This window comes from Salvelinus fontinalis, chromosome 29, assembly GCF_029448725.1.
Source record: "Salvelinus fontinalis isolate EN_2023a chromosome 29, ASM2944872v1, whole genome shotgun sequence".
Lineage (NCBI taxonomy): Eukaryota > Metazoa > Chordata > Actinopteri > Salmoniformes > Salmonidae > Salvelinus > Salvelinus fontinalis.
Window position 1 is genome coordinate 26,977,551 of NC_074693.1, and position 17,986 is coordinate 26,995,536.

At 46.2% G+C, this 17,986-nt stretch overlaps 1 protein-coding gene across 1 annotated transcript in view; it reads left to right on the top strand.

Moving 5' to 3' along the window:
* LOC129827278 (testican-1-like) overlaps positions 1 to 15,308 on the top strand; it is a 300,288-nt gene extending 284,980 nt beyond the window's left edge. Inside the window, exons 8-11 of the mRNA XM_055888009.1 lie at positions 553 to 774; positions 1,185 to 1,241; positions 3,451 to 3,588; positions 8,811 to 15,308. Coding sequence (XP_055743984.1) covers positions 553 to 774; positions 1,185 to 1,241; positions 3,451 to 3,588; positions 8,811 to 9,007 — 614 coding nt within the window. The 3' untranslated portion in view covers positions 9,008 to 15,308. The remainder of the gene's footprint in view (positions 1 to 552; positions 775 to 1,184; positions 1,242 to 3,450; positions 3,589 to 8,810) is intronic.
* The last annotated feature ends 2,678 nt before the right edge of the window (positions 15,309 to 17,986 follow it).

Consider the following 17,986-nt stretch of genomic DNA (forward strand, 5'->3'; position numbering starts at 1 on the left):
AAGACAAGAGGCCCTGACTGAAGCCAAGACAAGAGGCCCTGACTGAAGCCAAGACAAGAGGCCCTGACTGAAGCCAAGACAAGAGGCCCTAACTGAAGCCAAGACAAGAGGGCCTGACTGAAGCCAAGACAAGAGGCCCTGACTGAAGCCAAGACAAGAGGCCCTGTAATGACCCCCTCAAATACAACCAAAAAGTTTCTAAACGCAGAGGCCCAACATTGCGATACTTCTGGGAACGCTTCGCAAAGCATTCTCAACAGACCAGACAGGTGTTTGGGAAGTCAATGGGAGAAGTAAACAATAATTATTTAGTTGTTAATTTTCTCCAAATCTAAAGGCACAACGTAGATTGGAGCCAATGTCTGAAGTAGCTGAATATGTTATTACTCCAATTCTATTGGTTTCTAGGAATCTTCATACTTTACTGTCTTTGCTAAAACAGACAGACAGACACACACACACACACACACAAACACAAATGTCCTCAAACTACCCTCCCTCCCCCCACCCCACCCGACATACACGCTAACCTCCCCCTCTCCCCTACCACAGGTTTTGACACCAGTATCTTGCCCATCTGTAAGGACTCTCTGGGTTGGATGTTCAACAAGCTGGACATGAACTATGACCTCCTGCTGGACCAATCAGAGCTCAGCGCCATCTACCTGGACAAGTATGAGCTGTGTATGAAGCCCCTGTTCAACTCCTGCGACTCTTTCAAGGATGGGAAACTGTCCAACAACGAGTGGTGCTACTGCTTCCAGAAACCTGATGGTGAGAGAGATGGAGGAATGAAGAGAGAGATGGAGGGGTGAAGGGAGAGATGGAGTATTGAAGAGAGAGATGGAGAGATGGAGGATTGAAGAGAGAGATGGGGGAGTGAAGGGAGAGATGGAGGGGTGAAGGGAGAGATGGAGGATTGAAGAGAGAGATGGAGGGGTGAAGAGAGAGATAGAGGGGTGAAGGGAGAGATGGACGATTGAAGAGAGAGATGGAGGGGTGAAGGGAGAGATGGAGGGGTGAAGGGAGGGCAGGCAATGACAAAAGGGAAGGCAGTCAAAAAGAAGGGATAGAGTGCATGGAGGGAGAAGGGATGGGAGAAGTAGAACAGCAAAAAAATAAAGAGAGGTGTGTGTGTGTGATGGAGAAGGTTCATTTGAACTGTTCTGTATGTCTTTCGCCAGGTCTGCCCTGCCAGAATGAGATGAACAGGAGTCAGGGTCGGAGGAACACTGTCATAGGTCAGTCTGCTGGAGTAACAGCTGTCAATCACTCCTCTGACAAATGACAGTTTATTTTGTATATATATATATATATATTTTTTACACTGCATAAGGAAATTAAGCTACATATTTAGCCGTAATGCATCACTCAGCTGACAACAACACAAAATATCAATAGCACACACACCCTGACATTTTATCTAAAAGTCCCCCGCCCCTAACCCCTTCAAACCCTCAGCCAAACGGCCATCAATAATCGTGCGTAATAGTGTTATAACTCACGACAAAAGACACTTTGAGAAATGGTCTTTCACTGGGTCACAAAAAAATGAAAAATGATGTTAACGTGTGTGTGTGTGTGTGTGTGTGTGTGTGTGTGTGTGCGTGTGCGTGTGCGTGTGCGTGTGCGTGTGCGTGTGCGTGTGCGTGTGTGTGTGTGTGTGTGTGCTGTTATTGAAAGTGCCTGGTCCCCTTTAAGCAGGATGTATGACTGTTGTCAGAGCCTAGGTTCTAGTAATTGATTGTTTGCCTCAGCCTCTGCATACACAAAACCTACAGAGACATGACCATGAGCACATTGGAGATGGAGTGAGTTTTTAGTAAATCTGGTTTTATTACAGGATTGTTTAGAATTGTGTTTTTCTTCTTTATTTCACTCATCTACATCTCTCTGTCTCTCTCTCTGCCTGCCTGTCTGCCTGCCTGTCTGTCTGTCTGTCTGTCTGTCTGTCTGTCTGTCTCTCTCTCTCTCTCTCTCTCTCTCTCTCTCTCTCTCTCTCTCTCTCTCTCTCTGTCTCTCTGTCGCTCTCTCTCTCTCTCTCTCTCTCTCTCTCTCTCTGTCTCTCTGTCTCTCTGTCGCTCTCTCTCTCAATTCAATTCAATTCAATTCAATTCAAGGGGCTTTATTGGCATGGGAAACATGTGTTAACATTGCCAAAGCAAGTGAGGTAGACAATACACAAAAGTGAAACAAACAATACAAATCAACAGTAAACATTACACATACAGCAGTTTCAAAACAATAAAGACATTACAAATGTCATATTATCTATATACAGTGTTGTAACAATGTACAAATGGTTAAAGCACACAAGTTAAAATAAATAAGCATAAATATGGGTTGTATTTACAATGGTGTTTGTTCTTCACTGGTTGCCCTTTTCTTGTGGCAACAGGTCACAAATCTTGCTGCTGTGATGGCACACTGTGGAATTTCACCCAGTAGATATGGGAGTTTATCAAAATTGGATTTGTTTTCGAATTCTTTGTGGATCTGTGTGATCTGAGGGAAATATGTGTCTCTAATATGGTCATACATTGGGCAGGAGGTTAGGAAGTGCAGCTCGGTTTCCACCTCATTTTGTGGGCATTATGCACGTAGCCTGTCTTCTCTTGAGAGCCATGTCTGCCTACGGTGGCCTTTCTCAATAGCAAGGCTATGCTCACTGAGTCTATACATAGTCAAAGCTTTCCTTAAGTTTGGGTCAGTCACAGTGGTCAGGTATTCTGCCACTGTGTACTCTCTGTTTAGAGCCAAAAAGCATTCTAGTTTGCTCTGTTTTTTTGTTAATTCTTTCCAATGTGTCAAGTAATTATCTTTTTGTTTTCTCATGATTTGGTTGGGTCTAATTGTGCTGTTGTCCTAGGGCTCTGTGGGGTGTGTTTGTGTTTGTGAACAGATCCCTAGGACCAGCTTGCTTAGGGGACTCTTCTCCAGGTTCATCTCTCTGTAGGTGATGGCTTTGTTATGGAAGGTTTGGGAATCGCTTCCTTTTAGGTGGTTGTAGAATTTAACGGCTCTTTTCTGTCTCTCTCTGTCTCTGTCTCTGTCACTCTCTCTCTCTCTCTCTCTCTCTCTCTCTCTCTCTCTCTCTCTCCCTGTCTCTGTCTCTGTCTCTCTCTCTGTCTCTCTCTCTCTCTCTCTGTCTCTGTCTCTCTGTCTCTCTCTCTCTCTCTCTCTCTCTCTCTCTCTCTGTCTCTGTCTCTATGTCTCTGTCTCTGTCTCTCTTTCTCTTTCTCTTTCTCTTTCGCTCTGTCTCTGTCTCTGTCTCTGTCTCTGTCGCTGTCTCTGTCTCTGTCTCTGTCTCTCTCTCTCTCTCTGTCTCTCTCTCTCTCTCTTTCTCTCTCTCTCTCTTTCTCTCTCTCTCTCTCTCTTTCTCTTTCTCTTTCTCTTTCTCTTTCTGTTTCTCTTTCTCTCTCTCTCTCTTCGTCCCCCCACCCTCTCTAGGGGCCTATATTCCACGCTGTTCTGAGGAGGGTTACTTTAAGCCAACCCAGTGTCATGGCAGTACTGGACAGTGTTGGTGTGTGGACAAATACGGCAACGAGATCGCCGGCTCCAGAAAACAGGGCAACCCCACCTGTGGTAAGACCAATCACAGTCAACACACACACTAAAACTGCAGATCATGCCCATCTGGCACTCCATGCAAACTACAGCAAGTATTTGAAAGGTTTCACATAGTATTTGAACCCGACATAAAATGACTAACCCTTTTCAACACATGAGCACAGGCACACACAGTACACCTCCAGGATTATCTTTACACTGCGCCCCATATGTCTCTATGAGTGTGCTCATTGATACAGGTGTTTCTATGTGTGTGTGTGTGTGTGTGTGTGTGTGTGTGTGTGTGTGTGTGTGTGTGTGTGTGTGTGTGTGTGTGTGTGTGTGTGTGTGTGTGTGTGTGTGTGTGTGTGTGTGTGTGTGTGTGTGTGTGTGTGTGTGTGTGTGTGTGTGTGATCTGAGCCTGTGTAATCTGGGGGTGCTGGAGGCCGCCATCTCGCTGAGTCTTTCTTTAAAGATACCACTGAACGTGGGATGCCTCTCAATGTCTGTTCTGGTAGACACTTTTTTACAGAGCAAAAGTGTGTATGTGTGTGCGTGCGTGCGTGCGTGAAAACAATCTCCAGCCCTTTAAGAGGAAGAGAGGTTGTTATTGTCACATTTTTGTTTTGTAGCTGTGGAATGTGATTTTTGGTACTTGTATCTCTAAATAATTGTTCAATTTCACAAGGAGACTGATCTTCAGTAACAATTGCCAGACTGAATGTTAGTGTTGTAAATCCTGTCCTGCTAATGGAAGTTGTGTATCCAACCAGACAGATCTGAGAACAGCCTGGGAAGCCTTATCTATCTATAGCTGAATGCCTCTGGCTGCCTCCTCTGATTCCCTGTTCATGTATTTGGGCTTTAACAGCGTTCCTTTCAAGCGTTTGATGCTATAAGATTGTGAGCTTGGATAAAGCCATTGGAGGAAGATGAGGTTATTTACAGTAATGCATTGTGTTGTCGGAATATCGCGTCTCAACCAAAAGCAGATTGTCTGTGGTAGTTAGTTTCTGTATCTAATATGTCTGTCTCGCTGTCATGTGGGGATCGCCTGATTTGAAAATGGGGTTGCGAGAGAAACTCTTTAATTGCACTTGGTTCATAGAACCGGGGTTGTGTCAGTAACCTCTGGTAGCCGCTAGATTTGACTGTAATAAACAGAAAGGTTTCTGTTTTCTTCCTACAAATGTGGCTCTATCTTTTGATTGGTTTAAGCTACATATTATGACCCCATCACTGAAAGATTAGACTCTCAGGAACACGTATGGGTCTTCTGTTTCTCTTTACAATACCCAACAAGCCTCATTAGAACAGAGTGGACAAGACCAGGCACTAAATCACACTGGGGGGAAAAGAACATCAAGATCAAACAAAATTATTGTCTGATGATCTTCTGAACATCCCAATGCTATCACGATCGTTGTCTGGAGAAGGAGAGGAGGACCAAGGTGCAGCGTGGTAAGTGTTCATTATTTTAATTAAAATAGGAAACACTTGACAAAACAACAAAAACAATAAACGAACAGTCCTGTAAGGTGAACACACAAAACAGAAAACAAACACCCACAAACACAGGTGGAAACAGGCTACCTAAGTATGATTCTCAATCAGAGACAATGATAGACAGCTGCCTCTGATTTAGAACCATACCAGGCCAAACACGTAGAAATACAAAACAAGGACAACATAGAACACCAGACATAGAATGCCCACCCAAACTCACGCCCTGACCAACCAAAATAGAGACATAAAAAGGATCTCTACGGTCAGGGCGTGACAGTACCCCCCTGAAAAACCTGAACCCATAGGGGAGGGTCTGGGTGGGCATTTCACCGCGGTGGTGGCTCTGGTGCGGGACGTGGACCCCGCTCCACCTTAGTCTTGGCCCACTTAGGTGGCGCCTCTGGAGCGGGGACCCTTACCGCCGACCCCGGACCGGGGACCCTCACAGCGGGCCCCGGACAGGAGGGAGACTCTGGCTGCTCCGGACAGGAGGGGGACTCTGGCTGCTCCGGACAGGAGGGGGACTCTGGCTGCTCCGGACAGGAGGGGGACTCTGGCTGCTCCGGACAGGAGGGGGACTCTGGCTGCTCCGGACAGGAGGGGGACTCTGGCTGCTCCCGACAGGAAGGGGACTCTGGCTGCTCCCGACAGGAGGGGGACTCTGGCTGCTCCCGACAGGAGGGGGACTCTGGCTGCTCCGGACAGGAGCCCGTCGCTGGAGGCTCCGGACTATAGGGCGCCGCTGGAGGCTCCGGACTAGAGGGCGTCGCTGGAGGCTCCAGACTAGAGGGCGTCGCTGGAGGCTCCGGACTAGAGGGCGACGCTGGAGGCTCCGGACTAGAGGGCGACGCTGGAGGCTCCGGACTAGAAGGCGTCGCTGGAGGCTCCGGACTAGAGGGCGACGCTGCTAGGCTCCGGACTAGAGGGCGACGCTGGAGGCTCCGGACTAGAGGGCGACGCTGGAGGCTCCGGACTAGGGTCCTTCGTTGGAGGCCTCGTGCCATGGATCCTCACTGGAGGCTTCGTGCCATGGATCATCACTGCAGGCTTCGTGCTATGGATCATCACAGGAGGCTTCGTGCCATGGATCATCACTGGAGGCTTCGTGCCATGGATCACCACTGGAGGCTTCGTGCCATGGATCACCACTGGAGGCTTTGTGCCATGGATCACCACTGGAGGCTTCGTGCCATGGATCACCACTGGAGGCTTCGTGCCATGGATCACCACTGGAGGCTTCGTGCCATGGATTATCACTGGAGGCTTCGTGCCATGGATGATCACTGGAGGCTTCGTGCCATGGATCCTCACTGGAGTGGAGACACACCCAGGAGGCCTGGCTCTGGGAGAAGGCACAGGACTCACCAGGCTGGGGAGACATGCAGGAGGGTTAGAGCTTAGCATATGCACAGAACTCACCAGGCTGGGGAGACATGCAGGAGACCTTGTCCTTGGCCGAGGCACCGGATGCACTGGACCGTGGAGGCGGACTGGCGGTCTCGAGCGCAGAGCTAGCACCACTCGTCCTGGCTGGATCCCCCCTGTAGCCCGGAAAGTGCGGGGAGTTGGAACAGGCCGCACTGGGCTGGGCTGGCGAACTGGGGACACCGTGCGTAGGGCTGGTGCAGTATACCCCGGGCCGAGGAGACGCACTGGAGACCAGATGCGCTGAGACGGCATCATCCCTTCTGGCTTGATGCCCACTCTAGCCCGGCCGATTCGATGAGCTGCGATGTAGCGCACCGGGCTATGCGTGCACACTGGGGACACCTTGCGCTTCCCCGCATAACACGGTGCCTGCCCAGTCACTCTCTCGCCACGGTAAGCACGGGGAGTTGGCTCAGGTCTCCTACCTGAGTCCGCCAATCTCCCCGTGTGCCCCCCCCCAAAAAAAACAATCTGGGGCTGCCTCTCGTGCCCGTTACCTCGCACAAATTCCTCGTAGTGTCGCCGCTCCGCTTTTGCTGCCTCCAGCTCCTTTTTCGTACTGCGATACTCTCCCGGCTGTGCCCATGGTCCTTTGCCGTCCAAAATTCCCTCCCATGTCCAGGAGTCCATGTTTCCACGCTGCTTGGTCCTTTGTTGGTGGGTGGTTCTGTCACGATCGTTATCTGGAGATGGAGAGGAGGACCAAGGTGCAGCGTGGTAAGTGTTCATTATTTTAATTAAAATAGGAAACACCTGACAAAACAACAAAAACAATAAACGAACAGTCCTGTAAGGTGAACACACAAAACAGAAAACAACCACCCACAAACACAGGTGGGAACAGGCTACCTAAGTATGATTCTCAATCAGAGACAATGATAGACAGCTGCCTCTGATTGAGAACCATACCAGGCCAAACACATAGAAATACAAAACAAGGACAACATAGAACACCAGACATAGAATGCCCACCCAAACTCACGCCCTGACCAACCAAAATAGAGACATAAAAAGGATCTCTACGGTCAGGGCGTGACAGATGCATTTCAGTCACTTCAAACTTCCTTCAGACTGAAATACTGTCAAAAGTACTGTCAGACTGATTTGTAATAGACTGATAGCACCAATTTAAAAAGTTAACATTGGCTATTGATCACCTTTTTTATAGGGTCGGGTTGCAAAATAAACTAAAACAAAATGGGGTCACTGGCCAAAGAAGTTTGGGAACCTCTGCTCTAACTGTCTGTCTCTCTGTCTAACCTGTCTGTCTCTGTCACTTTATTTAACCCATCTGGCTCTCTGTCTAAATGTGTGTTTAACCTGTCTGTCTCTCTGTCTAACCTGTCTGTCTCTCTGTCTAACCTGTCTGTCTATGTCTAAATGTGTGTTTAACCTGTCTGCCTCTCTGTCTAAATGTGCATCTAACCTGTCTGTCTCTCTGTCTAACCTGTCTGTCTCTCTGTCTAAATGTGTGTTTAACCTGTCTGTCTCTCTGTCTAACCTGTCTGTCTCTCTGTCTAACCTGTCTAAATGTGTGTTTAACCTATCTGTCTCTCTGTCTAATCTGTCTGTCTCTGTCTCTTTATTTAACCCATCTGTATCTCTGTCTAAATGTGTGTCTAATCTGTCTATCTCTGTCTCTTTATTTAACCCATCTGTCTCTCTGTCTAAATGTGTGTCTAATCTGTCTGTCTCTCTGTCTAACCTGTCTGTCTCTCTGTCTAAATGTGTGTTTAACCTGCCTGTCTCTCTGTCTAACCTGTCTGTCTCTCGTTCTAACCTGTCTGTCTCTCTGTCTAAATGTGTGTTTAACCTGTCTGTCTCTCTGTCTAACCTGTCTGTCTCTGTCACTTTATTTAACCCATCTGTCTCTCTGTCTAAATGTGTGTTTAACCTGTCTGTCTCTCTGTCTAACCTGTCTCTCTCTGTCTAACCTGTCTCTCTCTGTCTAACCTGTCTGTCTCTGTCTCTTTTTTAACCCATCTGTCTCTCTGTCTAAATGTGTGTTTAACCTGTCTGTCTCTCTGTCTAACCTGTCTCTCTCTGTCTAACCTGTCTCTCTCTGTCTAACCTGTCTGTCTCTGTCCCTTTTTTAACCCATCTGTCTCTCTGTCTAAATGTGTGTCTAACCTGTCTGTCTCTCTGTCTAAATGTGTGTTTAACCTGTCTGTCTCTCTGTCTAACCTATCTGTCTCTTTATTTAACCCATCTGTCTTTCTGTCTAAATTTGTGTTTAACCTGTCTGTCTCTCTGTCTAAATGTGTGTCTAACCTGTCTGTCTCTGTCTAACCTAACTGTCTCTCTCTCTCTCTCTCTCTGTGTAGAGGAGGACCAAGAGACCTCGGGGGATTTTGGCAGCGGGGGCGCCGTCATTCTCCTTGATGACCAGGAGGAGGAGCCAGCTCAGAGTGGGAGGAGCCAGCAGAAGCAGAGGCGGGGCCGGATCCATCCCAGAGGGGCCATTGAGGATGACGAGGACGAGGAAGATGACAAAGATGACGAGATTGGCTACATCTGGTAGCTCCGTCCCCACCTGTTCTCCCATCAACCAACCAGGGACCCCCGTTAACTCTGAACAAACCTGAAGCCATTCCAGCGTCTCCTTCGTACCCCTCAGCATCAACTCTGTGTTCAACTGACTATCCCCTCCTCTATGCCTCTTGTTCACCTTGAAACTTTCTCTCTGCTACTCAACCTTCATATAGTGTGTCCCTCCTACTCTCCTTTAGAGAATAGAGACGTATTCAATTCAAACAAAGACTGTCTAGTCTCTTTTAATGTGTGTCCCTCTGCTACTGCATTTGTCCTCAAAACCTTCAACCATAGACTGACACATTGCTATATCCTCTCTCTCTCTTTCTTGCTCTTACTCCCTCTCTCATCTCCCCGTTCTCTCTCTTTATCTGTATCTGTGTGTCTCTGAGAGTCTCTTGTCTGACTGTGAGGTCAGAGACAAGTTTGAAGGCGAGATCCTATGGTGTTTTCTGGCCCTTCTGTCAAAGACTCCATGTTCCGCTCCCGGCCTCACCTCTCATGTTCTAGAATACCATATTCTCTGGTTCTAGAATATTCTATAGGCTCTTTGGTCGAGAATAACGTTCTTGCTGTTATTGAATGCTCCAGGGTGCCCTAGAACCAGAAAGAGTGATGATGTGTTACTTTTTGTTGCATGTTCCCTGACTACGCCCCTGTGGAAAGAGAAGTTTGGGTGGCAAGATACACTGAGTGTACAAACATTAAGTATACTTTCCTAATGGTGAGTTGCACCCCGCCCTTTTACCCTCAAAACAGCCTCAATTTGTCAGGGCATGGACTCTACAAGGTGTCGAAAGCGTTCCATAGGGATGCTGGCCCATGTTGACTCCAATACTTCCCACAGTTGTGTCAAGTTGGCTGGATGTGCTTTAGGGTGGTGGACCATTCTTGATACACACGGGAGCGTGAAAAACCCAGCTGCGTTGCAGTTCTTGACATAAACCGGCGGCCTGGCACCTTCTACCACCGCCTTCTACCCTGTTCAAAGGTTTGTTTTTCCCATTCACCCTCTGAACGCCACACATACACAATCCATGTCTCAATTGTCTCAAGACTTAAATTCCTTCTTTAACCGGTCTCCTTCCCTTCATCTACACTGATTGAAGTGGATTTAACAAGTGACATCAATAAGGGATCATATCTGGATTCACCTGGTCAGTCTGTGTCAGGGAAAGAGCAGGTGTTCCTAATGTTTTGTCCACTCAGTGTATAACTCTCTATGTATCCTGTGTCCATTGTTGGAAAATGACCTGTAAGTAAGAATTTCACTGTTAGTCTACACCTGTTGTGTACGAAGCATGTGACAAATAAAATGTGATTAGATGTTGATTTGACCATGCCCATACTGGTTGCTGTAGTGCTCTCTCCCCTTGCCCATATTGGTTGCTGCAGTGCTCTCTCCCCTTGCCCATATTGGTTGCTGCAGTGCTCTCTCCCCTTGCCCATATTGGTTGCTGCAGTGCTCTCTCCCCTTGCCCATATTGGTTGCTGCAGTGCTCTCTCCCCTTGCCCATATTGGTTGCTGCAGTGCTCTCTCCCCTTGCCCATATTGGTTGCTGCAGTGCTCTCTCCCCTTACCCATATTGGTGGCTGCAGTGCTCTCTCCCCTTGCCCATATTGGTGGCTGCAGTGCTCTCTCCCCTTGCTGTCTCAATGCTGTGCAGTCTTTATTTCATGCTTCCTCTTCCAATTTAGCTTTAAAAGTTCAAAACCATGTTGTCAGCCACTTACTAAATAGCAACCACTCTCTTCAGCTTGAAAGCTTTGATAATGACTTTTTTTCCAGCTAGTTTTGTACTTCTGTTTCAGTTGGAGGCACTTAGTCTGTGGAACTACAGAACAGAGAAATCTAATTGTGGTCACACAAAGAGCCCTGCCATTATTCAGACCTTTTTCAAACCCTCCCAAATCCAGCCTGCAGATTTAGAAACGGACACAAAGAGAAAATGCTTTTAAGGGTTCGCTTTGGGGGGGAATAAACACAGCTAGAAGCAGAGTCAGTCTGTTAAAAAGAACATAGTGTAATAGTTGTGTTTGTCATAGAGTTTTTTTCTGTAACCATTGGTGTGTACTGCTGACTGAGGAAGTGGAACATTCTATAACTTCTATTCTAAATAAGCTCCTGCTTTTTTTCAGAATATTCTGCGTGGTAATCAAGTGAGGTCAGTTATCTTAATGTATCTAGCCCACAAACCCAGATGAGATAGGCTTAACCTATAAGGTAGGCTTTTGAACAGTTAAGCCTTACTCTGGAACAGTATCAGCACACCCACACAATACTCAGTGGCATTCCACTTTGATAATGACAGGCCTTGGATGATCGGACATATATATTTGCGGGTCTGAGCTGGGCACTATTTTATCAGTTGTCAGTACTGTATTTGTAAGGCTTGTGTTTCATTGGTCTTGTGATGCAGCGTAATGATACATTGCTCTTGCTTTGGCGTGCTTTGGCCAGCGGGAACACATCTTGAACGGATCTTTGATTAAAGTGTGAGACTCTTGTGATTGACACTTTGGCTTATCCCTTGCGAAAAAAGATTCCAGTCAGTGTGCAGTATAACTGTTTTTTTTTTACTACAGTAATTTAGCAATTTAACTGCAGTTACAGTGCAGTACATTGCAGTTATTCTGCAATTACTGCGTCCAAAATACCACAGTTGACTGCACTTACTACAAGTTGCAGTTTTCAATCTTTTTTTGAAAGGGATGCAGCACTGACTAAAGCTTCACACAATACATCACTGAGCTCTTCTACTCTTCAGCCAATCAGTTGGCACCACTGATGTTTCAATCTGTAAAATATAAGTGTAGTTCCAGGCAGGCACACAGCTAATATCACGACCTAACGCTGATTGCTCACATTCAAATCTCCCACTCTCTCACTCTTCCTCTGCTCCCTCTCACAGCCTTCCACTCCCTCTAGCTCCCCCCCTCTCTCCATGCTCATCTTCACTATCATTTTGTCACTCGCTTATTTTCCCTATTTTTCTCCCTCTCTCTACCCTCATCTCTCTCACTCTCTCCTCTGTTTTTCACACTGGGAGAATGTGTGAGGGAGTTTTATAGCCATGGCGCTCCTCTCTTTCGTTTCCCTTATTTTGTTTTTTATAGCTCAGAGATGTCTCCCCTGCGAGGCTGCCGTATCGCTCGCTGCATTGTCTCTCAGCCCAGAGTCTCTGTGGAGACGAGTAATGCACACCATGATTGGGCGGAATGGGGGTTGTTGGTAATGGGTGGTCATTTGACACCCGTAGAATCAACCTTTCATCTCACTCCAAGATGAAAGACAGAAAGAGGAACTCAGGGGAAGAAATTTATGCTTTTGGGTTTTGGGCATTCTTTCTCTTTCCCTCAAATGTATATTTTTCTCAAATGCCCATCCTTCCTTTTTGTTCTCTGTTCTTATTTGTTCCTTCCTTCCCCCTCTCTCTCCTTCCCCCTCTCTCTCCTTCCCCCTCTCTCTCCTTCCCACTCTCTAACTATTTCCATGTCCCTCAACCATAACAATATACAGTTGAAGTCAGAAGTTTACATACACCTTAGCCAAATACATTTAAACTCAGTTTTTCACAATTCTTGACATTTAAACCCAGTAAAAATTCCCTGTTTTAGGTCACTTAGGATCACCACTTTATTTTAAGAATGTGAAATGTCAGAATAATAGTAGAGAGAACGATTTATTTCAGCTTTTATTTCTTTCATCACATTCCCAGTGGGTCAGAAGTTTACATACACTCAATTACTATTTGGTAGCATTGCCTTTAAATTGTTTAACTTGGGTCAAACGTTTCAGGTAGCCTTCCACAAGCTTCCCACAATAAGCTGGGTGAATTTTGTCCCATTCCTCCTGACAGAGCTGGTGTAACTGAGTCAGGTTTGTAGGCCTCCTTGCTCGCACACGCTTTTTCAGTTCTGCCCACACATTTTCTATAGGATTGAGGTCAGGGCTTTGTGAAGGCCACTCCAATACCTTGACTTTGTTGTCCTTAAGCCATTTTGCCACAACTTTGGAAGTATGCTTGGGGTCATTGTCCCTTTGGAAGACCCATTTGTAACCAAGCTTTAACTTCCTGACTGATGTCTTGAGATGTTGATTCAATACATCCACATAATTTTCCTGTCTCATGATGCCATCTATTTTGTGAAGTGCACCAGTCCCTCCTGCAGCAAAGCACCCCCACAACATGATTCTGCCACCCCCGTGCTTCACGGTTGGGATGGTGTTCTTCGGCTTGCAAGTCCCCCCCTTTTTCTTCCAAACATAACGATGGTCATTATGGCCAAACAGTTCTATTTTTGTTTCATCAGACCAGAGGACATTTCTCCAAAAAGTATGATCTTGTCCCCATGTGCAGTTGTAAACTATAGTCTGCCTTTTTTTAAATAGCGGTTTTGGAGCAGTGGCTTCTTCCTTGCTGAGCGCCCTTTCAGGTTATGTCGATAGAGGACTCGTTTTACTGTGGATATATATACTTTTGTACCTGTTTCCTCCAACATCTCCACAAGGTCCTTTGCTGTTGTTCTGGGATTGATTTGCACTTTTCTCACCAAAGTACGTTCATCTCTAGGAGACAGAATGAGTCTCCTGCCTGAGCGGTATGACGGCTGCGTGGGCCCATGGTGTTTATACTTGCGTACTATTGTTTGTACAGATGAACATGGTACCTTCAGGCTTTTGGAAATTGCTCCCAGGGATAAACCAGACTTGACAAGCAAAGAGGCACTGAGTTTGAAGGTAGGCCTTAAAATACATCCACAGGTACACATCCAATTGACTCAAATGATGTCAATTAGCCTATCAGAAGCTTCTAAAGCCATGACATAATTTTCTGGAATTTTCTAAGCTGTTTAAAGGCACAGTCAACTTAGTGTATGTAAACTTCTGACCCACTGGAATTGTGATACAGTGAATTATAAGTTAAATAATCTGTCTGTAAACAATTATTGGAAAAAGTACTTGTGTCAAGCACAAAGTTGATATCCTAACCGACTTGCCAAAACTATAGTTTGTTAACAAGATATTTGTGGAGTGGTTGAAAAAAATAGTTTTAATGACTCCAACCTAAGTGGATGTAAACTTCCGACTTCAACTGTATATATGTGTATTTAGTAACAACTTTTGGGTGATTTCCTGTATCGATCACAACATTAACTCATCTGGTCACTGCATCACCTCTGACCTCTCACCTCTGACCCTGATATTGATTGGTTCTTTGTTGATCTCGTCAATAACATGCATGATGACCCTTTCGTTTTTTACCCTTTGCATCTTCAACTCTGACCTCTCTGTGTGTACATCAGCCAGAGAGACAATAAAAATTCCACTAACACAATACACACACACGCACACACACACACACACACACACACACACACACACACACACACACACACACACACACACACACACACACACACACACACACACACACACACACACACACACACACACACACACACACACACACACACACAGACTGTAACATACTTGTAACATGTGTATAAAGTCATCTCTTTCCGAAGCAGTGTAAGGCTCCTTTTTTGATCCTGCCATCAATCTGGCCTTGACCTTTGCCCTCTCATGATGTCCTTAGTGACCCTTGCCCTGTCCTGATGTCACTGCTGTCCCTCCCTTGCCTGGCCTACTTGTGTACTTGTGTACAAAGCTGAGTAACCCTAGTTGCTCAAACGTCTACAAAAGCGCAATAACAAAAGCGCAATAAATGAGAAGGGAATGGTCCTTCTCATTTCCAACCTCCTGTATTAGACAGTTACTGAACTGTCCTCAGACACACACACACACACACACACACACACACACACACACACACACACACACACACACACACACACACACACACACACACACACACACACACACACACACACACACACAGTTCTAGTATGACAGCTCCGCTAGTCCAAACAAACACATAAATGGCCATATTTGCTAAAGTCTTCTTTGTTAATTCTATATATTTTTTACTTTGTAAAGAGAAAAAAATACTATGTGAAAGGGGTGTAATATATTGCCATGTGAAGGCACTGTGGCTTTGTCCAGTTGCATTTAACAGACTATGGTGTGTAAATCAATTGTCCTTAATGTAGCTAGATTCATGTAGCTCTTTCCATAGAAGCATAGTGTAGTGAGTTCTTCAGTGTCTTATTTTTCCCCTTCTGGAGCTATAATGGAATGTTGATGTTATGGGCTGAAAATATCTTGATTTTATTGTAACAGTTCCACAATGTTTGTCTGAATAAATTTAAGTCTGTCCTGTCCTGTACCTACTCTGTGTGATGGTCTTATTTAAATTATGTCCATTTTTGCGTGAACACACACACACACACACACACACACACACACACACACACACACACACAAAATACATATTACACCTACTCTGTCACTCAGGCATACATGAGCTAAAATCCTTTAACAAGTTTCATTGAGGTTTGGGAGTTGTGTGTTATTGCATTTTACATAGCTCATCCTTCATCCAAATGGCAATGGACTATATTGATGTGTCCCAGTGACATCAGTCAAAAGTTAACTCCCCTCACCAGACATGCCTTTGTCTTCATCTAATATGCCATATTAAATCTATCGATTTGATAATGCTCTTTTGTACTCAATTTGATTCATGCAGCTGGAAGAAAATCCATTTTTCAGTCTCTCTCCCTCTATCTCTTCTGCCCTCTCACTCCCTCTATCATTCTGAGTCTGTTATGGCTGTGTCATGGTGATTTAAAACTAGGTTAGGGCTGTGATCTGTGACTGGTGGTGTGGATTAATATAGCTATGGATAGAAACGGCGCATTAGGCACAGATCTAAGTTCAGCCTACCCTTCTCAAATCCATTTGGGGAAAACACACAATACTGACCTAAGATTAGTGTCTGAAAATCAAGTCGGCTGGGCCAGCCCGGTATCTTGTTCAGTCAACTTTCCAAATGTGAGCCATTCCAAGACCATTCCAAGACTGATGCAGATTGTTTGAGTGTTAAACGCCACTTGTTTCCTACTATTTCCCCTGCAGACTCAAGCCAAACAAAGACACTGCAAAAGCCCCAGGGATACTGTCAGGATGAACATAGGGTAATGTTTCCTCTCCGGGACAGCAGGCGTTATCAGGGAGAGGTGTTGACATAGCATCAATGTGTTGACAGAGCATGTTGACATTTGTCAAACCAGCCCCTCATTGGATTGTCATGTTTACTTGCGGGCTTGATTGTTCCTTCTAAATATGACTTGCTCTCTCGTTTTACTCAAGCTTAAAACTCAGAAATAACACATCTGCTGTTGCTGTATCAGGGGCGTGCTTGGTTGGTGAAAGGTGAAGGGTAACGTAGCATAAATGGAAACGTGTCTATTATATATTTAACTTCAACCTGCAGCGTTAAGCAGTTTGGGCCTCTATATCGCCACTAAGCACATCGAAAGGTTCTGTACAAGAGGGCGAGACACTAACACTCCAGGGCTCCCTCATAGATGAAATGTGATTGGCGTTTGCCCCATGTCACTCAGCTGTGGAGGCGGGAATTGTTTCCCTGGCTCCCAATTCCCTTTCAGTGTGACCCGTATGAGATCCATCATTAAGATAGACTGCATGTCCCACCTTCTTTAAATAGAGGTTATTGGGTTTAATCCAATGCATTAATAAACTCTTAATAGCTCTACACAGTGGATACGGAGAGGATCCTCGATCCCCTCTCGTCTCACCGCCTCTCATTGCTATTTATGAAGCTCCAGCTCTGTTCCTGATTAATCCACTTAATATTTAGGAGCAGATCAGTAAATGTCCTGTCTGCCTCCAAGGAAGACGTAGAGAGGAAAGAGAGGGAGGGAGAGGCAGTGATGTGACGAGAATGTAGACTCGTCTTGGTACTTTCTTCCACAACCCAATGTAACGGATGTGAAATGGCTAGCTAGTTAGCGGGTACGCGCTAGTAGCATTTCAATCAGTTACGTCACTTGCTCTGAGACTTAAGTAGTGTTGCCCCTTGCTTTGCAAGGGCCTCGGCCTTTGTGGAGCGATGGGTAACGACCGTGCTTCGTGGGCAACCGTTGTTGATGTGTGCAGAGGGTCCCTGGTTCGCGCCCGTGTCGGGGCGAGGGGACGGTTTAAAGTTATACTGTTACATTGATGCTGTTGACCCGGATCACTGGTTGCTGCGGAAAAGGAGGAGGTTGAAAGGGGGGTGAGTGTAACGGATGTGAAATGGCTAGCTAGTTAGCGGGTACGCGCTAGTAGCATTTCAATCAGTTACGTCACTTGCTCTGAGACTTAAGTAGTGTTGCCCCTTGCTTTGCAAGGGCCGTGGCTTTTGTGGAGCGATGGGTAACGCTGCTTCGTGGGTGACTGTTGTCGATGTGTGCAGAGGGTCCCTGGTTCGCGCCCGGGTCGGGGCGAGGGGACGGTGTAAAGTTATACTGTTACACCAAGACACACAGCAAAGCCCCGGCTATGGGCGCCTCGTCTTGGTACTTTCTTTCCACACCCCAAAACACACAGCAAAGCACCGGCTATGGGCGCCTCGTCTTGGCATTTCTTCCACACCCCAAAACACACAGCACAGCCCTGGCTATGGGCGCCTCGTTTTGGCATTCCTTCCACACCCCGAAACACAAAGAAAAGCCCTGGTTATGGGCGCCTCATCTTGGCACTTTCTTCCACACCACAAAACACAGAGCAGAGGCACACAAGATACCAGATAGACTCCGCCAGATACACTCACACATACACACACACGCGCACACACACACACACACACACACACACACACACACACACACACATACACACACACACACACACACACACACACACACACACACACACACACACACACACACACACACACACAGCAGCTGCTTAAGAAGATGTGTCTTTAGCGGGGATGCTAGTTATTGAAGTGCTGATGATTCTGATCCCCTGTCTGAATGTGTGGCAGACAGAGAGACA